The following is a 26,885-nucleotide window of genomic DNA, read 5'->3' as shown; positions in this document are numbered from 1 at the left end:
GCCCACTTAACCAATGTCACTGTTTTCTTTACCTGCAGGGTATTTGTTCTCCTTTTGGCCCTCAGACCTCAGTGGTGTAGCAAAGAAATTCCAGACCCAGCGAATAGCACTTGGGCCAAGAACTATCCCATTGTGGAGGTAAGGTATAAAGCCTTAGTGGTCAGTCGATGGGGTTCTGGTGATCAGTACATCTAAGTCTCTCATTGTACTACAGGGAAACCTCGGTGGTTAGATCCTATGGATAAGCTGCTTATCACGAGTGCTAGGTTACCATCTGAGTCATCACTCCCATGCACAGGAATTTTCTGAAGCTTATGACCAAGACTAAAAGACCCATAACTTTTCATTCCTCTCTATGCCTTCTGTTCCTCTCCTCACCTCAGCTCACTTCAAAAGAAATTTTAAAAGCAAATATATTTGCCAAGCACTAGTCTGAGCATTGCCTCATCCAAATTCAAGAGCACTGAAGCTTTACTGTGATGTTCCCCGTCCTGTGTGAGCACAGAACAGATAAATACAGCCCAGACTATTTTGGTCTTGGCAGGAAGCCATTAAGTCATTCCACTGTGCAAGGAAAAGGTTTGAAGGCAGGAGAGGTTGCTCAGCTGGCAGAGGAGCATGCTGGGAGTAAAGGACACGCAGGGAGCGGCTGACACAGTCCTAGGAGGGAAGAGCAGCTCACAGCGGGCAGCAGGGTCTGTCTCTGACGGAGGGTCTTGAAGGGGAGGAGAGGGGTGTCCACATTCTTCCCATCACCCGGCGCCTTGGCAGCCCCGCACTCTCGCATCGTATAGCCCTCCTCCTCCAAGATTCTTCTCTTCAGTCACCCATGCCTCATCCAGAAGCCAGTGGTACCAGCCGCCTCTCAGAGAAAGAGCTGGTCCCAGCCATGTCTGCCTCCGTAGGAAGTTAAGTCACCGCAGTTTAATGCCTTTGAAATAAGGCCACCTCTGCCACTTACTATGTCAATGACCCTTGAGCGCTTGCCCGATGACATGAGCCTTAGTTTCATCCTCCGTAAAATAGGAATTGACAATATCTCTCATATATATTGTTGTGAAGACTAGGTAAGATGCCATGTAAAGCACATGGCTCATACAAGGCAAAGATCATTCATTTCCTTCCCAGGAAGATTTACACTTGAAGTCTCCTCTCTCTATTGAGGAGTTTTGTTGCTGTTAAGTTACAGTAGCAAGAACAGTATAATAATAACAGTATAGGTATGTGCGTGTATATGTCGTATGTATGATAGATGTTTGATATATATTTGATTATACATGACATATAATTATATATGATATACAACAATATTACATAATAATATATTTACATTTATATATACACATAACATACATTACTTTCTCTATGCCAGGCACTTAAAAAAAATTTTTCATGCATTAACACCTAATCTGTACAACAGCTTTATGAGACTGTAATATTATTATCCCCATTTTTCAGATGAGGAAAGTGAGGGACAGAGGACTCAGTAACTTGCCCAGTGTTAGTCAGCTAGTAGGTGGACCCTGGATTCACATACAAGCAGGATGTGCTGTCCTCCGTTATACTATACGTTCTAAAAGATCTTAAGCACCGGGTGAGGGGTGTGTTTCCAGCAGTCAAAACCTCTGAGCTGAACAGACTAACTCAAGAGGTGTTCACACACTGGGCCCTCACTTGGTGGCAATATTGTGATGACCTACGGGAAGGCGCTCAATAAGGATGCCACTGCTAGGATTAGAGGGGATTCAGGTACCAGGAACTGAATCAACTGAGCTCTGAGATCTCTTTCTTCCAATGCGGAGATTCCACAGTCCCATGTCCTAAAAGCCTGAAATAGCACAGTGAGAAGCAGCTCTGGGTCAGTCGCTGACACCTGGCTCCCAAGCTGGTAGCTGTGGCATCATGGCCTCTATTTGCCACTGCCTGGACATGAGGGGATACAGAGGCATGCAGAGCCACTGAAGAGCCCATAAAAGCCTAGAAGAGATGCTGAGAAAGACAAAGAGTTAGAGAAAGTAACACATGGAAAAAGTAACAGAAATTGCCATACACATGCCCAAAGTTGTACAGTATGGGGATGTTCACTGCAGCATTATAAACAGAAGCCATAACGTAACCGGCCACCAGGGGGCTAGGTTAAACATTTGGGTATATCTGTACAACAGGATGTTATGCAACTACTAAAAAAAAATGAGATCTGTATGTGTCTAACATCTCTAATATATTTAAAAGTGAAAAAAAGCAAAGTTTGTACTAATTGTCTAAAGTGGGTTCTCATTTGTATAAAAAGATGATTTTATACACACACACACAGTCTCCAACATGTGCACAGGATATTTCTGGAAGCCTAAATATGAAACTGATAATGGTGGTTGCCTTTGGGGAGGCAGCTGTAGGCATGAAGCCCACTTAATTTTTATTACAAATTCCCTTTGAACTTAAAAAATTTTTTTACAAAACTATGTGCATATATTTCTTTTGCAAAAATAACCAGTAAATTAGAAAATTTAAAAAAAAATTAAACATGCCATCTATGATGGCCTTGTGGCAGCCTCAGAACCCCATGTCACTTGACCCTTGAAGGGGTAAACTGTTTTTAAAGACCCAAACTGCTCTCCTGGTGACAGGCTGGGGCAGACATCAGAAACACAACAGTCTTTCACCTCCAACAAAATGTGCTTTAAGTTCTCAGACTGTACATCCCCCTACCATTGCTTAAAATGTAGCTAAAAAGCCATGGGTCTTAAAGCTGTAGAGGAAAAGGCCCAGTCATAAAGGGGATCACTGGGATGTTATCTATTTTGAGCTTGTAAAAGCTTAAAATAGTTTCCATGATGTACCTGAGTTATTAGTGGTCCAAGACGCCTTGCCCCAGGACTTGTCAGCCAGGGGGGCTGCTTTGTAAAAGCTCTGAGGAACAGCCTCTATTGATACTGCCAGAGCTTTCAAGAAGGCAGAGCCTCGCACTGTGAAAACAACGTGATCCTCATCCAGTGAGATCTCTTCCATAGCAGTGGCCTCAGCACTTAGGCCGCTGCCAGTCACGTTCCAAGCCAGACCAATGTGCCAGGGCCAGTTTGCATAGCGATAGGGAAAAAGCAGGCTCCCGAAAGAAAAGTACACATGCACCCTCTGGCTGCTCAGCGCCCTTTGCAGAAGTCTACCCTAAGACAGCATCGTCATTCACTTTGGGGACAATTGCCATGCTCAAGGCAAGGGTGGGGACATCAGAGGCCAGTCCAAACCAAACCATTCTTGCACAACTTGGCATCCGACAGATGAGGGATCCAAAGGCCAGACAGGTAGACTGAGTTTTCCCAAGCCGTAGAGTCTCCGAGTTGGGACTAGTCCTCAGGGTTTGCCCTGTCCTAATGCTATTTTTTGTTATTCTCCTCCTCCCTTAAGGCATGGTCCCTACTTGCAGATAGCTTACAGACATGTTAAAAAAATAAAATAAAAAGTGACAGCATAAAGCTTCTTGTGCTAAGAACCTAACAGGTGGCTTCTTTGCTGTTGTAGGAATCCAGTGGAGGGAACAGTCACTAGGGGCTTCATGAAAGCAGGCTTTGGAGATCTGCTTCAGAAAGATCAAGCAGTCAGCATAAAACATAGTTTCAAGGACGTAAAGAGAGCCCAATAAAGCCTGTAAAAAGAAATGTTAATAAAGTGCTTGAACTTGACTCAGGAATCAGTAATAAGTTTGGAAAGGAAAGATATGACACTGAAGAGCTGGTAACCAATTAGATGTCGAGAAAGACAAAGCAAGAAAAGTAACAACTGAAATTAGCTGTAGGGAAGAAAGGATGAACATCATTTCCAAAAAAGTTATTCCAGAGGGTTCTTTCTTATGAGCATAACTGACAAGGATATTACCCTGACAAAAAACCTTCAGTAGTTGTATCAAAGCCCAACGTCTTTAGCATCCCATAAAAGTCCCTTCAACATGTGACCTCCTTCTATTTCTGAAGCCTCAGTGTGTCTGTCCTAAGAAAGAACTAGCAGGTTCCAGAATAGACCAATTCTCCTTGCCCACCACCTCCTTACCTGGAAAATACTATACATCTCTCAGGATTCAGCCCTAGTGTGACCCTTTTAAATTCTTCTGTGCCTCATCCCCAGACAGATGCAAGCTCAGCCCTTCCTTTGCACACCCTCGTACCCTCTCTGCTAGAGGAAAAGCAGCTGGTGCAGTTTGACTCACCAGAAACAAGTCTAGTTGAAGGTTGAGCAGGGTAGCGAATCACTCACTGGCTGGGGTTGAGAGGAGTCCACGGCTCCTGCCTGTCTGCCTCCCCAGCAATGTTAACTGCTTCTCTTACCTCACAAAGTAAAGGCCCACAGTGTTCCACATCAAGCTGACTAGGCAGTGCAGGCTGCCAGGCCTTTTGGAACCCTGGAGAAGTCGGTCGTCATGGCTACTTACTCAACATAGCCACATGAGTTTCTTCCTCCCCTTTCTCAGGAGAAGACGCAGCTGGCCTTGGATAGGCTCCTGACAGACTGTCCCACTCCCGAGGAACCTGAGACCCTGGTCATCAACAAAGTCCTTCACCAAGTGACCCCAGCCTTCAGACGTTCCCATCACCCCAACTGGCCAGAAAAGGGACAAGGAGTCCAAGGTCACTATACCTCTGAGGAAGACACAGGATACAGTGCCTCGAGCCCCCCACCTCCGAGAGCTCTCACAGCAGAGACAGGACAAGGGGTGGATCTGTACAAGGTGCTGGGGAGCAAGGGCCCCGACTCAACACCAGGAAACCCAGCCAGCCCCTCGACAGTCCTCCCAGTGGACTACCTTCCTGCCTATGAGGGCTACTTACCCTCCAACATAGATTATCTCCCTTCACATGAGCCTTCCATAACTGACCCTCGGGAAGAACTGCCTCAGCACATCTCTCTTTCCATTTTCCCCTCGAGTTCCCTTCACCCACTCACCTCCTCCTGTGGTGAGAAGTTGACTCTGGATCAGGTAAAGATGGGGTGTGGCTCCCTCATGCTCTGAGTGGCAAAGCTTGAAGTTTGGAAAGTCGATGTGCCTCCACGTGGCACAGCGTGCCCCATCTCCCCAGCCACCTGCTCCAGTGGTTGTTACGTCTGGGTGCTACCATCAGGTCTGGTTGCAGCTAGAGGGCAGGCAAGCCAACTCAGGGTGAATCTCATCTCAAGATACCTCATCTTGCCTTCTCCAGAGCCTTAAGATCACATCCTCTGCTGTGTGGACCTAGAGACTCCAATCTGGGTTCCTGCAACTTTCTTGGCTATGTTGGCCAGAAAGGAGAAAGGCAAGAGTGGGAACCAAAACTCTTACTAGCAATGGCAGACAGTCCAGAGGACCATTCATCCAACAACTATTTACTGTTGACCCTGAATAATGTTTGAGCTGCATGGGTCCACCTACAGATTTTTTTTAAATAATAAATTCTACAGTACTACATGATCCATTGCTGGATGAGCCCATGGATGCAGAACCACAGATGAGGAAGGCCAGCTAAAAGTTATATGCAGATTCTCAACTGCACAGGGGAGTTGGCACCCCAACCCCCACATTGTTTAAGGGTCAACTTATAAAGCAGCTACTACAAACCAGGTCTTATGTCTAGATCAGTACCGTCCAATAGGCCTGAGATAGAAATGTTCTATGTATAGCTGCCCTGTTTGATCCAACAGATACTAACCACATTGGCCATTGATTACTTAGGGATGTATCTCTAGTATGACTGAGGAATTGACTTTTTATTGTAATTAGTCACATATGACACTTGGCCACTGTATTGGAGAGCACAACTCTAAATGATGGACATATTAGTGAGAATTACTGGGTACCTTCCAAACAGATCGACCTAGTTTTACATATGCAGGCATAAAAGACCCCAGTGAACACCAATATAAAAGGGCTCCCAAGATGGTCATGGTTGTCCTTATTTGTAGAAGCCTAAGAATGTACCTTTTCCTTAGTTTTGCCCGTTTGTTTTCTTTTGCCTTCACCCTTTTTCAGTGAAAGCAGCTTGATGGTGGAAAGCTACTGCTAAACCCACTGTAGGACCCTGGGCAAGCAGCCTCCCCTCTCTGAAATCCAATGTCTTGTAAAAGAGTGGGCCAAAGCTTCTCTGACCCCTCGTGTTTCCTCTTCTTTCTACTGCAGCTGATACTGCCTTTAGGACCAGGGCTACCTCAGGGTCTAAGACCAAACTGCCTAGATTGCACTCATAAGTCATCCCTTCTGAAGGCATTCTGCTTTCCTTCCTCAGGAAAACTCTTGAGCTGGTCCTCAGACAGGTCAAGTTGAGCATGGAAGATAATTCTCTTTTCCCCAGCATGAACTTGGAAAACTTTAAAGATATGGCCTCTGGCTTATCATCCTCCCTTCACCCATCACTGCCTCTATCCCTTAACGATAGGCACTTCTGCTAAGCTGATAGAGAAGAATCTTAGTCTAAATGCTAATAGTACTCTTTGCAAACAAATGGGATGAAAGGTCCAAAAACCTTTTTCTTAAATCCCTGTCAAGCCTGGGTCATACACCCTACCACCATCCCACTCAAACACTGGAGCTGAGGCAGCTTTGGTTTACCAGATGTCCCTCAGAGCTCTAGAAATTGAAATGAGCATTTGCTCTGTTTGTTCATGTTTAACACTTCATCCATGCCTCCTGCTATTCCAGACTAACACGTTTAGTTCTTCCGAGCTTTATTTGAAAAGCTTAAGCTTCTTCCTTACATCTCCATTCTACTCTATTTAGCTGCTGTGTAGCACCCCCATACCATGGTTCCCTGCATCTCAGAAGCTTCAGTACTGGCTTGTCTGCACCCAGGATGTGGAGCCCCTTGACTGTTTGCAATGGGCCATGACAAAGCTGCCACCTCAGAAGCAGGCCAACCTATCACCTCTTGACAATAAGAGCCAACTTTTCTTTCTTGCAATACCTGCTTTTCCTATATTTACTTTCCTTTTGATTACCTGATAGCCATCTTAGTCACTCTTCCCTTACCCCGGGGGTCCGCAAGCCCCAGGCCATGGACCGGTACCGGCCCATGGCCTCTTAGGAACCGGGTCGCACAGCAGGAGGTGAGCAGCGGGCGAGCGAGCGAAGCTTCATCTGTATTTACAGCCGCTCCCCATCGCTGGCATTACTGCCTGAGCTCCGCCTCCTGTTAGGTCAGTGGCGGCGTTAGATTCTCATAGGAGCGCAAACCCTACTGTGAACTGCACATGCGAGGGATCTAGGTTGAGAATCTAATGCCTGATGATCTGAGGTGGAGCTGAGGCAGTGATGCTAGCTCTGAGGAGCGTCTGCAGATACAGATTATCATTAGCAGAGAGGTTTGACTGCACAGAGACCATAATAAATCAATTGCTTGCAGACTCATATCAAAAGCTCATATCAGTGAGCGGCAAGTGAAAACAAGCTCAGGGCTCCCACTGATTCTGCATTATGGTGAGCTGTATAATTATTTCATTATTTATTACAATGTAATAATAATAAAGTGCACAATAAACGTAATGCGCTTGAATCATCCCGAAAACATCCCCCCTCCCCCCACCCCCCACCCTACCCCCGTCTATGGAAAAACTGTCTTCCACGAAACCAGTCCCTGGTGCCAAAAAGGTTGGGGACCGCTGCCTTACCCCTTTGGCCTCAACACACAGGCCCCAGTCTCCCTTTTACCCTCCACACCTTTTCCCCTCCCTTAAAACTCCAGGTGGTACTGCAGTCCTCACTTGCTTTCCTAAAAGATGAAAAAAAAATTTATTTTTAAGGGAGAGTTCCTTGACCCCTAAAGGCTCCTTCTAAGGATGCAGAGGCCTCCTCAGTGCTCCCCTAGCATGATGCACTTACTTCCTCTAGTGGACTGTAAATAGCTGGAGAGCAGGAACCATGGCAATCTCCAGCACCATGCCTGGTCCATAGTAGGCTATCAATAAAAAGTAAAAGATGTCTTCTGCCACCACTTCCACCTTGTTCCTTCTATTCCAGAAGCCAGTCCAGCTATGCCTGCTTCCTCTTTATTGAGACAATTACACTTGCTTGTAGTCTCTTCATTCCCAACCCCCATTCTACCCTACCGTTTATTGACAGCGCTATTGTAATACATGTAGCAGTTTCTTATATTAAAAACATATTTGAACATGCCTTTGGCTGCTCACTCTGCCAGATAAAATGTCCTCTTTCCGTGAATGACAGGACAGGTAACCTCATTCTGCCCTTGCCCCAAAGTTTTTATTATCTCCCTTCCTGCCCACACACAGTCAAAATCCCAAATCAGATTGCCTAGTTTACCAGGACTAGGTAGAGCTCACTAATATTCATATAGCCAGGCTTTCATTCCTCAGGAAAATTGCAACTCTTTAAATCCTCTCTCCTTATATCCAAAAGCCAACCCAGAAATCTCTGCTCTACTGAAACACATCAAATTCCTTAATTCTCTGGGACCTAAATACTACAAATAGTCCAAGTTCATTCTCAATGAATTCATGGGAATCTCTACCAATTCCTGTGTACAGATCATTACCCTGAATTAAAAGGGCCCTCTTTTCCAGAAGCCAAAAATTCTATTTCCTGGACCTCTGTTTTCCTTATAGGCAATAGGAAAGCCAAACTGGTGTTATCTAGTTCTTTCCCTTTTAGTGCCTTTTCCCCTCCACCCTGTCCCAATTTCTCAGCTTCCATTAATAGCCTACAGCTGCAACTCTCCAATTCCCAGAGGCCAGTCAAAGAAATGCCAAACTAGGCACATTCTATTCTAGTCAATCCCCCCGTGTTTGATTCTTGGTTTTCTCGATCAAGCTTTTTCTTTCACCTGACGTAGTTGTCATCTGTCCCAGTATCACTGCTCAGGCCCTCCAAAGGAGCCCTGTTTTTCTCTTCCTAGCCTGCAGGACACAAAGACACTCACATTATCCACCCTTATGAAAGGCTAATAGGTGAACCCTCAAATTAATCAATCTCTAGAATAAAAGAGATCAGAAAGGCCTCTTCTTCAACCTAAAAGAAAAAAAAAGATAAGCAATTTAATCAACTGGCCAACTGATGATAGAAAGAAACAAGTCATATTTTTACATCACAGCCTACACAGGAATAAATTTCCAATTAAAACTTTGCAAAACACACACACCAAGTTAGATAAAAGTATTTGCAAGACATGCCAAGATACTTAATAAGGCACTCTTACAGATCAATATGAAAAAAGCCAACACTTCAAAGAAAAATGGAGTGAGCAACTCATAAAATACATATAAATGTCCGATAAGCATAAAAAAACCCCAGCTGTAATCAAAGAAATAAAAATTAAGTACTATTTTTCCCTTACCAAATTAGCAACAGTAATGAAAAAATTAGCGACTATTAATCAGAGAACTGCGGTTGGCTACAGGAATGTTAGTTGGCTCTTTTCTGGAGGCACCTGGGCAATATTCAATAAAATTTGACTAGCAATGTAAAGAACAGTACAAATATCATAAAGTCTATAAAAGATTTATCACAGCATTCATTATAATGGGGAGAGGAACCTAAATGCCCTTCAGTAGGGACATGGTTAAATCACGCATACAATCAAACACTGAATTTCATGGAGTCTAAGACGCCACCAATTTTAGGGGACACCTCATTACTTTGCTATGAATAGGGAAAAAATGCAAATTAAACTGTAATATGCCATTGATTGCTATGGTGCACACTTCCCCGCCCCCTCCACATAATTTTAACATGACTGAAATTGGGATGCATCTTAGAATTGATGCAAAGCATACTATGCAGCCTTTTAAAAAAAACATAACAATGTTTGACGTGGAAGTGGTTAAAACGGCTGAATAGAATCATCTCACTTTTATAAAGCAATGCAAAAAAAAATCTAAATATACACCAAAATGCTAACAGTGACTACATCCAGCCACAGGTTTTTAAATTACACTTTTGCATTCCTTTCATCTCAAAGGCTCATTACTCTTAGAAGTGGAGTCAATGAAATATAAAATATTAGCAATTTCTTTCCAAAGACCTGAGACAGTGGGTCCTAATGACAGACACTCACCACTTTCTTTATGGCCCATGTCTCTTTCATCCTCCACCTCCTCTGTCTGGCACTTCGACACTTAATATTCCAGTCAGAGGGTAGAAAAGACAAAGTAGCTTCCAAACGAGGTGAGGCGGGGGGGGGGGATGTTAGAGTAATAACTGAAGCAATGGATCTTTGAAATACAAAGTTTATATAAAAAGCCAAATTTTGCCTTCTTCCCATTCTAACAGGAATTGTTAATAATGATCAATGACCTCTAACACAGTACTTAATACATGCAGTTTTTAAGGGGTGTAAGACGGTTCTCACCATGACTGGTTTAAGGTAGGTGTTATCTCCACTATAGAGATGAGGAAACTGTGATACAAGTAACTTAACCAAAGTCACACAATTAGTACCTGATACCGGTCTGGTTTTAGAGCATAATTTTCAACTACTTTAATTCTTTTCTGTGCAAGTGACTACACAACAAATTTATATCGATTAGGGTTCCAACTGTAGTTGACTGTAACTGTGAGTCCATAAAAATCTTTGAAGCTATTGTTACTAGGTAACCAAAAACTGGCATCTCTGTACTTCTAAAGTTCTAGAGCCTTCTTGGTTCTTGAGAAATCTACCCAAAAAGCATGACACCAGGACAAATCTGGCACTCCTGAATTTGCTAACTTATCTACCCAGCTAATCTAAATCCTACAATACAAGGCACACTGTGTAGGCCACAGAAGGGAAATAACACTCCTGAGAAAGTCCATTATTTTAAGGAAATTGGTAAGTATTTAAAACTATGAAAACATTATGCCTTTCAAAGAAAGAGAAAAGTAACCAGAGCAGTGTGTTCTCTCTTTAAAATAACTATAACCCCATCCAACTTACCTGATTTTTTCCAAACATGGTTATTTGTTAAGTAAAAAGTAGGGCTGCATTTGACTCAATTGTGTTGCTTGTATGAACTGTTGAAACATAAATGCCTTTCCTTCATTCTATGGTAATTGGCTCCACATTTTGTTAATCGTCCTTTCTTTTATTTACAAGTGGCAAAACCATTCTTAATTTGGCTCCGAATCTCCAAGAAACATACAAACCTATTATGTGCTACCTTGGGGTTCCTTTACATCAATTCTGGCCACTTGTCAATTTCCACAACTGTACGGAATTCTTCCACAAGAGATCTGGGCCTTGCCTAGGCAAGAGAATGTCAGGTGAGGCCCGTAGTAACTTCCCTTTTCCAATTTCACATATTTTGCTACTCATAGGTAATTGGACCCAATGAAATACTTATAAAAGCTGTTATGAGATTCTCACAGAGACTAAATTGTTTTCAAAGGCCCTGAATTTTCACCAGAAAGGTAGAACACCCACAAGCCGAAACATTTTCGCAAGTTCAGAAAACTGCAAAAACATTCTTCTGAAATTGGATAGAAATTATTAGTAACGAAACACACTTGTTCCTTTAGGAAACAAAATCTAATTCACTTACTAAAATGTCAGCTATATATCCTCCTGCACATTAGCTGAGAATGTAGCCTGTGTTAACTAGAGGGTTTTTCCTGTGCTATTCAAAGCAAAGAGCCTGGAGACCCTCATCCCTAGACAAAAAAATCTCTCAAGGTGAAAATAGGATGTCACAAGAGTTCATTTAGAAGCAGAAATCTTACTTTACCCCATCACAAAGGGGGTTAAAAGACCATTTGCCTTTTCACAGTACTGTAGAAAATACTAGTTTTCTAAGTTTTCTCTCCTTTCACTTTAACAACTGCATATGACTGGATTCCTTTGCATACCTATGAACACTCCCTTTAGACTCCCTCTGGTCTATGGCAGGATAGCTTTCAGAGCAGTTGTATAGATGGTTTTTAAAAGAAAAAAACCACCCCACTTTTGACATACTTAAAATAGATAAAATAACTAGAAAGGATAATTAAGTCAGTAATTTCTCAAGCTACAGATACTCTTCAAACTTTTTCCTCTAAAAATCTGCAGTTATTTTTAAAGTTTAATTAACTCTTAAGTAGCAAGAAACTGATGATCCTGAAAAAAAAGGTGAGGGGAACATCCATGCTTTGCTGTAATTGAGGTGCTGGTTATTTAAGTTCTTCAAGCAAATATTTTCACCTGGTATCATACAGCCTCCAAAGCACTTCTCTATTTCTGTCAACGTGACTTCCAGCTCTACCATTTGACTCAAAATGCGGGGCTGAGTGGGGGTGGGCCAATCCAACTGTTCAATGTTAAACACTTTCATCTACTGGATTTTGTCAATACAGTGACAAAGTGCCACTCAATCTTCAAGGGATACTGTTATGAACAAAACACAGTGGTCTGAAGCACACACAATATACGTGGCTGGGTATGCTGATTTTCCTCGTATGATTAGTGACCAATGGACACCTGCATGAAAAGTAGTTTTATCCAATTCAGTCTTCCATGGCATAGTTAAGAAGCTACTACAACTGTAGCACCTAAGTGAAGCCTTGATAGACAAGTACACAAGATCAAGCTGAAACCAAATTATCTGTAGTTTTTAGGAAAAGGTCCTCCTCTTTTACTGGGAAAAAAAAATGTGGAAGCTTCACTGGAAATTCAGAATTTCCACAGAAAAGACAAACCACTGTATCTCTAAACAGAAAGGTTTTCTGTGTTTAGTTCATTTTGCCAGTCATGTAAGCCTACACATTTTCAGCTATGAAATAGTGTTGGGGGGTGGGGAGGATTCTACCATCTTCGTTGATGTGTTTAGTCAACTCCTGAGCACTTTGACAAAATGTCTAAACATGTGCTCATCTAACTTTTGTCAGTATGGCTGCCAAACAAAGTAACATTTCACTATAGAGTATTACACCCAAGGTGTGAAACAACGAATTCAACATGTAAAAGTTCCCATAATTTCTGACATTATTCATCAGCTAACAAAAAACTTGAGATCCAATCTGACAAAATTCTGGGCAATGTCAAGAACCAAGTTCAACTGCATCACTTTACACAAAATCTCCATTCTAGGTCGATGAAAACCTGTGCCATTTCTTCAAACTGAAGCTCTTTCTAGGTCCTAAAATCTGTAAGAGAAATCAACTACAATTGCAATTAAGGTGACAGTGTAAACTATAAACAGTGTATATTATACTATGTATTGTATATAGTGTAAACAATACTGTCCAAACAAACTACTTCCCAAATAACTTCTCAGTTCTCCAAATAACAAAATCCTAAATATTCACTAGCCTTTGCTTTTCACATTTCCACACCAGTAACACTAAAGCAGCTATTTAAGGAGTAAAGCCACAGCAAGATCAGTTCAGAACAATTCTCATCACTTTAGGTACTGTCTGTAAAGTTTTTAAAAATCCATTATGAACCAGAATTGTCAGATTAGTTATCAGCAAGTATCTCTTTTATGTTTTCCAAGCACAAGACTTAAGAGTACACCTTCAAGTGCCAGAATACACATTCAAGTGCAATAGAACTTTCATACCCTCCTCAATGGGCAACAAAAGGGACAAATGTTACTGATTTAACACTACCTATGTAATTAACATCTCCAACAAAAATGTAATTTGGTAAATTATTTTCTAACTTGAACAGGCCGTTTCTCACCTTTTCTTTCCTTCTATTTCAAAGCGAACTGACTTCCAGTTATTTTGTAAGACAGAAGCGAACAACTGACTCCGTTATTTAAGATGGAAGTAATGGCACAAAAGCTAGATTCTGCCCAGATAACCTCCTGGTTAAGCTGAGAAATGCAGTTCTCAGAAGCCATTAATTCCCGCCCCAGTCAACCTATGGAGTTAGAGACATTAGTTTTCTTACCTATACAAAATACTCATAATTCTCATCTTACAGAAAAGTCAAAATTAGCACAACAGAATTATCTTAGCACTAAGTGGTTAAGTGCCACTAAATGTGAAAAACTATAATCGGGCACTAAATATACTATTTTAGCAAATTTATACTTTCCTAACAGCTTTCAGAATTTGCAAACTAAACAATTTTTTAAATAACAAGATCTTCTTTACTAAGAAGCTATCAAGTATCTTGCCCTTATTCTGATTAGAGGTAAGGGGTAAAAAAAAAATGTTTTTTAATACTTCTAATTTCACAACTTCCCAGGAGGTAGGGTGATTTAATCTGTACCTGGAAGTAAACTTTTTTTTTAAAAAAAAGAACTTATATGTTTACCTGAGAGTGATGCTTAGATCAGGGGTCAGCAAACATTTTCTGTAAAGGACCAGATGTTTTAAGCTTTGTGGGCTACACACATCTTTATAGAATAATTTTTAATCCTTTTAAAATGTAGAAGCCATTCTTAGCTCAGGAGCCATACAAAAACAGGCCACAGGCTGAAATCTGTTGACCCCTGGCTTAGACATAGCACTTATTTAAATGATACTCATTACTCATTTCCAATGTTAGTAATGATTTCAATAATTTATATCCTAATCACTTTCTGAAATTAAGCTTATCCTTTAGGTTACAACCTTTCCCCATATTACTGATCTAATGAATTCCTCTCAGCTTGACTTATTTCAATCACTTCTCTATTTGTCTAACTTACATCAAGTAAGATTCTGAAGCTGAGAGAACATGTCATAGGTAAACCCAGGCCGAGCAAAATATCGAGCCCAAATTTCTGAAAGCTGCCACTTAACATACAGCTCAATGATAAAACCTGATAGTTTTACAATGTTTATAGATTATCTCACTATTTACTAGAACTGAAAATTTGACTAGGGATTTTACTGCCTTGTTACTACTGTAAAGCATTCTAGTCATCACGTTCTGGGCTTTCTCCAGTGAACCTGGAGATGTGGCTTGTAAGTGTTCTGACTCCCTAAACATTTATTTACACGTTAATCTCAGCAGAATTACAAATGTCTGCATTAGAATCTATTTTCTAAGCATTTATTTATTTTCTTTACAAAGTAGAACTACAGGCATCTGAGAGCCTGAGAATTTGCTTTACCAATTGCTTCAACGTTGGGATACAGATGTCCATTAGTATACCTGATATGATCTTACCTTAAAGTCAAAATCATTCCAGTTCTAGTAGCTCCACATTTCTAAGTTTTTATTTAGCCCTTTACTATTTGTTGATTCTTTCCATATAATGCTAGTGCTCTTAAAAATGTATTTTAAAAATCCAATATACCGTATTCAGACTTTCTATGCAACTCCCTAACAGCATAACAAAATTTTTCTATTTCAGGACAACCATCTACAGCAATTCGAAAAATAACACAATCAAAATGAACACTTAATATTCTCCCTCCACACCCACACCAACAAGCCCCAAATGTATTTACAACTAGATATATGTCCTGCCTCCACTTTTTAAATAAAACTGAGTAAACTTAGACGTATAGTTCCTAGCAACACATATTAAAATCTTTCATAACTCCGCACAGGTCTCAAAACATTTAATTATAAAAAAAGAGACCTCATCCCAATCATCAATGCAAACTGGAAACATGTTAATAAAAAATATAAGCTCTGGCATTATTTCCATTTAAAAGCATCAAGATAAAAGTTCATTAGAACATTCTATCAGCCACCAAAAAACAAACGACCCCCCGACATTCAGTATGGTTAACCTTCACACTCAAAAACATGGTTTGCTGAAAAGAAATGCCAATTGTCTTGTCAGTCCTTGAAATTCATTTTATAAGAACTTTCTTATTATAATTAAAATAGGTATCCCTCCCAAATGTTGACAGCCTAGTTTAATAAACAACCCACATAAACAAAACCTAAGTTTAAGGAGGAAAAAAGAAATATGAGCATTACCCTTGGGGGTGCACACATAGTCAGAAAACACATGACGATAAATGGGCTCCTATTTGATTGTTTTTATGACTTTTAAGAAGTGAGCATGAAAATAAAATCTTTATTTTCAGTTATTACCCACCAATAAGAGAAAGTTAGGTTCACAGTTTTAGCTCTTGACACAAAGTGAACTAGGAGGCAAATTTACATCCATCAGATACAACTAATGGACCAACTTTTAAATTCCAAGCTATCTTGAAAGCTTGCAACATACCAGATATTGCTGTGTATTCTCTAGTGACAGAATGCCAGCAATGGCTGACAATGAATAGAACTTGTGATGGGTTTTTAATAGCAGTGTTTTTTTATATGTTGCTAGAAATCAGGAGGTTTATAACACATTCATGTCCAGAAATGAGTTAAGATACTTCTAAGTCTAAACACACTTATGTATGAGTGTGTTTAGGAGTGTGTATGTTGCAATCTCAAGAGGGGTAAAAGTCCATATGGACTAAATTAATACTTGCCTCTGGGTAGCAGGTATGTTTGTAAATATAAAATTATGTTAAAACATTAGCACCAGTGCAGAACATGCTCAGCATCATAAGATCCAAAACACCAGCACAAGTTTATCCATCATTAAAAAAAAACAATTACCTCCTTCCTAAGATGTCAAACTAGTAGGTAACTAGGTTAATAAATCTAATCCCAATGAACAACACTTGTACTGTACAATTTCTCATTTAGAAGTATAGGGGAGAACTAATCAGCTAAACAGACATTTTATGATTTAAAGTCTTAAATCATAAAGTATTTTAAAAACTGGACATTACCATAGATAGAAAATTACTAATAATAGTGACAAAAAGATCTTCAAAACTGTAAATAAAACCCCTTTCCTGTTTATCAATAAGTGTTGCAGAAGACTTAAAAAAAAAAGGTCCTAGAAAGCCTGTTTGATTATTCTCTCCATGTATGTTTTAGTCAGTGGTGATGCTCTCGATCAAGAAATCCATTATTAACCTAATTTTCTAACGGAGGAAGAGGTAAAAGATACTTATCACTTTCTGTGGAATCTATCAACTTGAGACCAAAATGAATAGCAATATAGGAAATTCAGAAACAGTAAAATTTTTGGTTTGTATTTCATGGATGGTGCTGCTGTTCCAACCTTATAAAGTAAAGCTGTCTGCTTTCCAAATTCCAAAAATTAACATACCCCCCCACTTACCATACTAACCAGTGCCCTTTGGTTTCTTTAGAACAAGGGTTGAAGGGTTGATTATGGATGTACAATTTTGATTCGGGACCTTTCACACATACAAATCATACTGAGCGGTCACTTACTTTACAGAGCAGTTTAAATATTACGCATTAGCCAAATTAACTTGTTCCACCCACCCTACTGGAGGAGGAAAAACCCAACACCCATAAAACTACTTCACTTGACAGTATGTGTCTATCAACAATAAGTAGCTTAAACAACTTTCACCAGTAAGGTGTCTAGATTGGTTTTTAAAACAGGAAAGTGACATATTTTAAAAGTAAATGTAATTAAAATTGTGAATCAATTATAAATTGAACCTAATGAACCATGCAGGAGCAAGGGTTAATAAACCAATGTGCTTTGAATTTGTTCAAGTACGGATATTTCTGTATATAAAGATCTAGCATATATAACAGCTATCATGAGAAGTGAAAAAAGACCTTATCCCCAGAAATGAAAATATTAAAACTAAGTTAAAATACATAAAGTAGTTAGTATTCCACACAGCATAAAATTTGACAATCAAAGTTTACATGTCTCAGTTGACCATGTGTGAAAATGCAAAGCAGGTATTAAAACTGCTATTATGTCCAATATTTAAAACCAGTTTGTAATAGGGGGAACATCTAAATCCTTAATTAAAAAACACAAATGAAGTGAAAGCTTTAAACTGGTATACACTGTTCACACCTATATTTCAAGTTTGGAAATGCATATTTGCAAGCAGCAATACAAAAGTATTCATGAAGAATGCATAATCTCTGAAAATTATGAAAACATCCCCGCTACCAATACATTTCCTAAATACAAAACTGACTACCATATTGTTACTTCTGTGTAGCAGGAGAAGTTCATTTTCAAAACAGATAAAATTCAGTCTTTAGGTGTGAATGGTATGAATGACAGTCTTTTTTTTTTTTTTTTTTTTTTTTAAATTTCTTAGTCGTTTGGGATCCTTAAGCATGCAAGCCTCAAAGAGGAGGGTCCACAAGGAACCAGGGTTGTCTTATGGCATCCAGTTAAGCCAGAGCTGGGAATGCCTCTGGGTCATCCACATCAGGAGCAGAAGCACTTGACTGAAAAAGAAACAGAAGCAAAATTAAAGATTTTCAAATCTTATTAATATATTCCCAGTGTCTACATTTAGACACAGAATTCTGAAAAAAACTTAGTCTTATTACAATAAGTAAAATATGTCAAAGCTTTTACTTTTGAAAGGCAAAATTATGGATCAGAATAGGACTACAGTTGGGGAGAGATTGGGATTGGCATATATACACTACTATATATAAAACAGATACCTAATAAGGACCTACTGTATAGCACAGGAAACTCTACTCAATACTCTGTAATGACCTATATGGGAAAAGAATCTAAAAATGAGTGGATATATGTATAACTGATTCACTCTGCTGTACACCAGAAACTAACACAACATTGTAAACCAACTATACTCCAATTAAAAAAAAGAAAAGAATAGGACTACAAATATTTGCAATAAGCCTTGTCCTAAATTTCTATCAAGATCTCAGAAAATTCCCTAGTAACAGCATGGGTTATTTTTCTAATAAATCACACAAGTAGATTCACACAAGGTATGTATGTGGATTCTTACTCAGTTGTTCAGTATCCTTTTATTTTCCCCACTTGCTAAATAAGAACGGCAGCAATGTGACAGCAGGCTAAGAAACCAATTACAATTATTGAAGCAGCACATTCATGGCTATTTACAGTCAAAATACAAATTTTTACAAAACAAAAAAGTATTGAAAAGATCCATATACACAATGCCTTTAGAAAGAACCCATGTCACAGAAAGAAATAAAAAATCACTACATTGTTATGGGTGACCATAAAATCTAGGATATTAAGTTACCACTATAATCAAACATTGGCGGACTCAATCAAGCAGATGGGTCCCCCAATTTGCATATCAGGTGTTGAGAATTCAGGAGGACATTATGGTTGTTTCCTAGGTAGACCATAAGAGACAATAAACTAACCCAAGTTATCTCTAATACTTTAGTAACATCTAGTCATTAAAACCATGGACTTTGGCATCCGACAGATCATTTCAAATCTACCAATTACTAGGGCTTCTATCAACGTATTTCAGAAGAAATTTGTTTTTTTGTCACACTTAGTACAAGGCAATGGAGATTACAGAAAATGGGACACAAATGAATCCCAACTTACAGAACAGCTCTCATGAACAAAAAACAATCAGTCAATGCCACAAAATTATACAAAGGAAACAAAGGTTTTATTAAGCTGAGCCCTAAAAAGCAGTGAAGATTTGTCAAGGCAAAGTAAGTATTTGGCATTTCAGGCAGACCTTACCAAAGGCCAAGAATTACCTTGATTCCCTTCACCTGAATTTCATCTTCTGTAAAATGGTGGGGTTTTTGTTTGTTTGTTTTTGTTTTAGCACAGTACCATAACTGGCACCAGATAAGTACTTGATGAAGGGTGGTAAACTTAACTACTGGCAGCACTATTCAGTCACGTAAGTGCTTTTAACAAAAAATATAACCTAAAATGCAATTTCTTAAAGGCATGCATGTCAACCTTTTTCTTCTTCGACTTATGTCCCCAAAAGGACCTAGGGCAGTGATATATGGAAAGAGGTCCTCGAATTACTTAAAAGGGTAAAAGAAGCCTTAAAACTACCTTGTCAGTCCTGATGCCACGGTTTGGACGTCCACCACGCCCACGGCCACCTCGTCCTCCCCTGCCACCACGTCCTGGGCGGCCAAGGTCTCCAAAATTGATCTCCAGCTGAGACGTTATATCATTTGCTGGCTTCCGGAAATGGTGATCCATAACCGAGTCTTCAGCATGAGCCTAAAAATTTAAGTGAAGGCCACTGGATGATTAATAGGAAAGTAATGTTGCACACTTCTAAATAATGAGTTTTCTCCTAAAAAGACCAAAAATCCAACCTGCTCTTTGTGTGAAAAAATATAGAAACACCTCTACAGGTAATAAGTAAGCTTTGGGATCAGCTACAGTAATCTAGGAGGAATAATTCCTTTCACTTTTCTCTATTTCATGTTCCCTTAACTTTAAATTATAGATGATATTAGCAAGTCTTGATTAGAGATATAATCACAACTATTCAAGTGGCTGGGCCCCATCTCACACCTACTGAATCATCATCTTTAGCAGTGAAGTATGAATAAGTACATTTAAAATATGCCCTTCAGATTAGCATTCCAATGTGAACCTCTGAGGAAGACTTGGATAGATGGTATATATCTCTATTAGAGACATTATTGAATATTTAAGTTTTAAAGAGAACTTTTGCTCTATACTCTTCCAACTATGACCTGGGAAAGAAATTATATATAAACTTCTCAAAATGCTTTTGTTCATATTTAACTATGTGTTCTTCCATATAAATTGGAGAACTACAAATTCAAGTGAAACACAACGTTACATAAGAAAGGAACCTTGAAAAGCTGTGCCCAAATAAAACCATGCCTTAAATTTACCACAGGAACCTTCTTAAAAATGAAGTCATCATATTTGGGAAACCCAGATCCTAAGCTACATAATGGACTCTGCAAAAAAAGGCCAGAGAATTTTACACTGCTTAACGTCTGATCTCTTTTGTATGCTTGGGGTGAATGGGTTTTAATCTTCTAGTTAGAAACTTCTCATACTAATTTAAAGTATGTTTTGATTTTTCTAAATACACATATAATCCTCTTTTCTGAAGAGATATTTCACTCTTTCTAAATAGCTTGTAATATTACAACTGTTAATAATTACCTTTTAAGTACAAATAAATTTTGTATTTTTACACAGATTTTCATTCCTTTAATCATCGAATACCCAAACTAAATGTCATCCCTTTAGGTTAACTTTAAAGGCAACAGAAGATTCTTTTTAAAATATTATAAAGGAGCATAAAACACAGATGCAAACCCACAAAATCACTAGCAAATTAAAGTCAATGATATATACTAAGTCTCTGATTTTAAACGTTAGCTATTGCAATGATATCAATTTATCAATTAAAAGCATTTATAGGTTTCCAGAGCACAGAAGCAAAAAAATTTAAGTTGATATACTACTGAAAACATCTTGAAGGTTTTACTATAATAAAGAGGAAGTCTGGATGTTCAGGTTACATCCGCAACCTTCAAGTTAACTAGTAGGATAAATTTTTTACAAAGTTTTTTTCCTAGAGCACTGTATGACAATGAGGAAATAAGAGCTCTGGTCTCAGCTGTCAATAATTCAGTTCTCCATTTCTCAAAGTTTCTTTCTTTCCCTAACTATGAAGGGAAAGATGAAGATAAGTAAAAGAGAAAAAGTACTTAAAGCACTGTATACAACAAACTTGAAGACCTATCATACCGATCTTCCTCAAATTACAATGGTGTTGCATCCTGATAAAACCTGAATATCTTTAAATCCAAAATACATTTAATACACCTAACTTACCAAACATCAGTTTGGCCTAGCCTACCTTAAATGTGCTCAGGACATTTACATTAGCCTATAGTTGAGCAAAATCATCTAACACAAAACCACAAAGCCTATTTTATAATAAACTGTTAAATATCTCACATAATTTATTAAATGCAGTATTGAAAGTGAAAAACAGAATGGTTTTAAGTGTTATCAGTTGTTTACCCTCATAATCAGGAGGCTGACTGGGAACTGCAGCTCGCTGCCGCTGCCCAGCATCACAAAAGAGTAGCGAGTACTGCATATTCAGCCTGGGAGATCTAAATTCAAAATTTGAACTATGGTTTCTACTATATGTGCATTGTTTTCACACCATTTTAAAATCAAAAAACCAAAAAGTTCTAAGTTGGGATCAATCTGTATTCAAATGATAAGGCCATATATGCCAGTAAGGCTGGATTTCATGTACATACATCACAAAGGCAGCATAACTATAAGGGTCCAAACATACAAAAGTGGCTTGATAATGAAAATGTCCTGATTTCAAGATTACTCACCACCAATTTCACATTTTATAATTTTCTAAAATTTCTAATTATATACATCACCTTGTGTAATAGTTATTTCTTAAAAGCTCAATGTAAAATAATACTTAAAGCTGGGACACCTAACCTGATGTCTAAAAAATGCATGAAGAGGCTTCAGGATATTAATGATACTAATGATACAATATATCAAAACATTTTATATCTATGTGTCCTATTCTGGAGAAAAGTTCCATCGGGACCCCAAAAAGGTCATGAATAATTGTCTCCAAGGTGCCAAAGTAAACCTCTTTCACATTAACCTGAACAGTTTAATAATTAGTTCAAATGAACAATCTCCCCGAAGTGAACTTTCATGGTTCTTTAAATAAAGAATTCTCTTTGTTTTACACAGATACACAAAACAACTTTGTCTGCAAGAACTACAAAAAAATAACCAAAAGCATTCTAATGAAGGAAGATGTTTTTTCTTCCTTACAGGAATTGACAATATCCTCATTTATACTACCTTCATGAAGTCAATGTTTAAAAAATCATCTCCAGGGCTTCCCTGGTGGCACGGTGGTTGAGAGTCCGCCTGCCGATGCAGGGGACACGGGTTCGTGCCCCGGTCCAGGAAGATCCCACATGCCGCGGAGCAGCTGGGCCCGTGAGCCATGGCCGCTGGGCCTGCGCGTCCGGAGCCTGTGCTCCGCAACGGGAGAGGCCACAACAGTGAGAGGCCCGCGTACCGCAAAAAAACAAAAACAAAAACAAACAACAACAACAAAAAAAGTTAAAAAAAAAAAAACATCGCCAAACCTCTATTTTATTTAAAAGTATTTCCAAGTTTATTTCACAGCTATTTTTTTGTTTAGAAAATTAAAATGTGGATTTTATTGAATCTTTTTATTACAGGTTGCCTTCATAACATTTCAATTTAACTTTGTGACTAAAATCTCATACTTACACAAACCCTAAAAGGATACAGCAGTGAGATTTTCCTCTAAGAATGTGCCCCAAGGCTTAAATAGAAGCTACCAAATCAAAAGCCACACACGTTTTTCTCAAATATTTTCATTAGTTTCCTTGTTTCCTAAGGAAAGGAAACTCATAAATTAATTCTCTGGTCTTTACAAGACATCACTCCTCAGTAAAGAAGGATAATACCATTTACTAAAGATTCCTGGATATTATATATGGCATACGCAGACAGTTTCCCACATAAAAATGCAAACCACCTAACCTAATACAAGTCTTAATGACTCCCAGTTAAGATTTTTTAAAATATTACGCAAATTTGAAAGAATAATTTCTTAGACTATATGATAATGCAGTTTATTTTCCTCTTGGGGCAATTTATCTGCCTCAAATAATCCTATGTAAAACTTTATAAACAGATTACCCATGTGAAATTTTAACACAAAAATTGTAAATGCAATTCAAGTCATCTGAACATTTTCAAACACCACAAAACTTCATTTTACCTCTTCACTCTTTGACTTATGAAGAACAAATCCCTTCTTCCACTGCCCATCAGCACCTTCATTTGGTTTTCGGATATTAAATTCTACTTTTGCCCGGTCCTTATTTTGAATAGCCTTCCATTCATCCAAAGTCATTTCTTTTGGGCCTTCTTCCTTTACTTCTTCAACTTCATTCTCCCTGTGTGAAAATGTTTTAAGTTTTACATGTGGTAAGGGGGCTTATAAAATCATATAACTTACAATTATAAGTAAGGAAATTAACCTTGGCTGGTTGGTAATCTTCTAGATTACCCAAGGACAGGAGAATCACAGTTTTCTTTGTAACCCAGTGGCTAACATGTGACTTGGCAGAGACCAGGAATCCAATGTTTAAATTATTGAAAGCGTGGATAACTAAGGAACATACAATTCATCTTCATAAACTCTTAAATGATCATCTATCAGTAACACAATCTTGAATTGGCTATATCAAACCTAGAACACATTTTTTAAAACCATACTACTGTTTTTAAAACTTACACTATGTGATTAAAATCATTAACCTAACTTCTCCTAAAACACATTTTTAAATTTCCATAATTTTTCACAATACATAATTTATAACATATATGAAGGTAATCATCTAGGACATCCATAAGCAACCAAGTTTCATATTCTAGAATATAAAAGAACTGTTCCCCTATCCTTTAACACTTAAGGCAAATCTTTAATTTCTACAGATCTTAACGTTATATACTCCAACTTTCAAACGAATCGGTATATGAAAAGGAGACTACAGTTTCACTAGTAATGGAAGTTTCTACAAAATACTGGTTTCAATGCTTAACACCAAATTAGTTATTTCTAAATATAATTCTCAGGCTATAACTATTACATATTATCCCTTTCCCTTTTTACAGAAACAAAGCATGGGCCTAGGAATCCACTATTTAATCTCAATTTCCAATTGTCACCAAACAAGTTGTTTGCTATTTTGGGAGCACTGCTTTCCAAAGATAGCAGGTGATTCAGTTAGCCTTGCTCAAATATCTCCTGTCTGTGCTACTCTTTACTGTTTGACAAATCCCATCTTAAAACTTCCCAGACCAAGCTTACACTGAATTGATGAGATCTAGACTGTAAAGTCCAACCCTGTCAGTTTACATATCAGAAAACTAAAGACTGAAAAAAGGTCCTAGGCTACGCATAAGTTGTACCACAGCCAAGAAAAGAACTCGCATACCTTTATCATATCATGAAACCATGACACCTACCGTCAAGGGTAGGATTGTAAGGATCAAATGAGACAAAACAGAAGCTCTAGAACTATACATAAGGAAGCTAATCAAATTCAGCCAAAGCTGTTTCTTAAATTTACACCTGCATATGCAAGACATAATACTACGTTCAGATTCTCCCCTATTCTGGAGTAAGACTAGAGGCTGTTCTAACGTCATCATCATGGTCTTTAGACCCAATACCCCCTTTTTAGTCCTGGGAACTGAGCTAAGGATTTGCTGCCAATACCCTATCAATAACATCCTTTCCTTCTGGTAAACAGTTATAATCTTGTCAGATTACTCTTTTTTTTGCATGGGGGTGTGGTTCGCGGGCCCCTCACTGTTGTGGCCTCTCCCGTTGCGGAGCACAGGCTCCGGACACGCAGGCTCAGCGGCCATGGCTCACGGGCCCAGCTGCTCCGCAGCATGTGGGATCCTCCCGGACCGGGGCACGAACCCGTGTCCCCTGCATCAGCAGGCAGACTCTCAACCACTGCGCCACCAGGGAAGCCCCCCAGATTACTCTTAAAGTGAGTTAAACATGAACTCTTCATTAAGGGAACAACATTTATGTTGAGCTTTGTAAAGTACTTAATGTTACGTAAGGTTCATCTATCTCACCTATCACAATTTCATTGTTTACCACACAAAATTAAGACTCCATAGTTTCGTATAAATTAATTTATATTACCAAGTTCTAAACATCACTTAACACCATGTATTTTTATCTACTCTCTCCAATAGTAAATTGATTATTATTCCTTATTCAAACAAATCCACAAAATATGATTTTCCAATCATTAATAGTGGTTCACTGTAAGAACAACTCCTTCTGGAGAAAAAGAAAAGTTTAGAAAAGCATTGCCTCCCTAAATGATTTGAATATGCCCTGATTAAGAATTACTGACCTAAATAATCTGTAATGCAAGACTTTAAACCACATACCGAAAGAAATGCCTGGCATATAACTTCTGCTTGTATTGATGGAAACCAGAGGAAGGCATTAAATTATTTCTACTAGCATAACTTGAGTCTTTAAAACTCTCCCACACCCTTGAACAAACAATTTCAAAACCGTCTTCTAGTGAACTGACAACATATTCTGGTGCTTGCTCTCCTCACACATTTTAAAACAAGCCAATAATGCTATGTTCCAAATTCTATGTTGATGGAAAAAAAAACTTCAAGGAGATGGAGAAACTAATTTTAAAATGGTCATGTTTTCTCATTTTAAACTGTATTAGAATAAAATTTGTATAGTTACATAGAGTCCAAAGTACTTTGAACTATGAGTTCCAAATATTTCTCAAGTTAAAACGGCTATTTTTGTGCTTAGGGTTAACAGGATTTACTAAAATACGTATCTTCCGTATCTTTTTAAGATGACAATGGTAACTTCAAATAGAAATAACCACTTCTATTTGTCAAACCATTAGAGCCCAACATATACATTTGTAAACCACTCCTCTAAACACTATTTGAGGGAATGGAGTACAATAAAGTCTCTCCTTTTAAAAAGCAAATAGATAATAGCTTTAAGCCTACAGGTTGTTTTCTTGTTAAAACCCAAACATTTCAATGCTCGAGCATTACCGCTACCGTACACACAAATCACTTACTTATTTTCAGTGTCCGCAACTGGATGTTCTTCACCTTCAGGTGTTTCCTCAGTCACATTTGATTGCTCCAAGTCACTGCAATTATAAGATATTGGTTTCTGAATGTATTTGGGGGACTCTCTAAGGAAAGAAAGAAAAAAAAGGCATCTAGGTCCATTTACATGTAGCTGAAAGTCTTCACAGAAATATTTTAAAATTCTCACATTCCCAATGTCTTTTCCTACTAAATTTACTCCCCAGTAGACCACTAAGAGAAAATAATTTTAAAATGTATACTGATCCAAGTTATAGCTCAAGTACATTACTCAAAAAGTAGTATGACAGCAGTTAGTTCTAAAATAAAGCCTTACTGGCTTTTCAAATTTTTGTCATCACCAAAGGGGTCAATAGCTAGAATAAGAACTATTAAATAAGAAACATACAATAACATAATACCCAAATAACCTCAAAAATAGGATTTCAATAAAAGCTATATATCCATATTAAAAGAAAAATTAATACCATATATTTTTGAAATGTAGAAAAACTGGTCATTTGATA

At 38.5% G+C, this 26,885-nt stretch overlaps 2 protein-coding genes across 7 annotated transcripts in view; one reads left to right on the top strand and one right to left on the bottom strand.

The window, feature by feature from the left end:
- IL12RB2 (interleukin 12 receptor subunit beta 2) overlaps positions 1 to 17,814 on the top strand; it is a 93,243-nt gene extending 75,429 nt beyond the window's left edge. For all 3 annotated transcript variants that reach the window (XM_022581133.3, XM_022581134.3, XM_022581137.3), the window contains 2 exons: positions 39 to 138; positions 4,463 to 17,814. In XM_022581133.3, the coding sequence (XP_022436841.1) occupies positions 39 to 138; positions 4,463 to 5,002 (640 nt within the window). In that variant the 3' untranslated portion in view covers positions 5,003 to 17,814. The remainder of the gene's footprint in view (positions 1 to 38; positions 139 to 4,462) is intronic.
- The window catches only part of SERBP1 (SERPINE1 mRNA binding protein 1), a 14,447-nt gene continuing 5,275 nt past the window's right edge, over positions 17,714 to 26,885 (bottom strand). For 2 of the 4 annotated variants that reach the window (XM_022581141.3, XM_022581142.2), the window contains exons 5-8: positions 26,346 to 26,465; positions 23,468 to 23,645; positions 19,708 to 19,881; positions 17,714 to 18,113 (exon numbers count right to left, since the gene is read on the bottom strand). In XM_022581141.3, coding sequence (XP_022436849.1) covers positions 18,057 to 18,113; positions 19,708 to 19,881; positions 23,468 to 23,645; positions 26,346 to 26,465 — 529 coding nt within the window. In that variant the 3' untranslated portion in view covers positions 17,714 to 18,056. The remainder of the gene's footprint in view (positions 18,114 to 19,707; positions 19,882 to 23,467; positions 23,646 to 26,345; positions 26,466 to 26,885) is intronic. The other 2 variants (XM_022581143.3, XM_022581144.2) reach the window with 1 other exon arrangement.

Source organism: Delphinapterus leucas, chromosome 1 (genome assembly GCF_059928025.1).
Source record: "Delphinapterus leucas isolate spDelLeu-1000000601 "Yukka" chromosome 1, BTC_Dleu_Yukka2, whole genome shotgun sequence".
In the NCBI taxonomy this organism is placed as follows: domain Eukaryota; kingdom Metazoa; phylum Chordata; class Mammalia; order Artiodactyla; family Monodontidae; genus Delphinapterus; species Delphinapterus leucas.
This window is presented reverse-complemented; position numbering and strand designations above follow the sequence as displayed.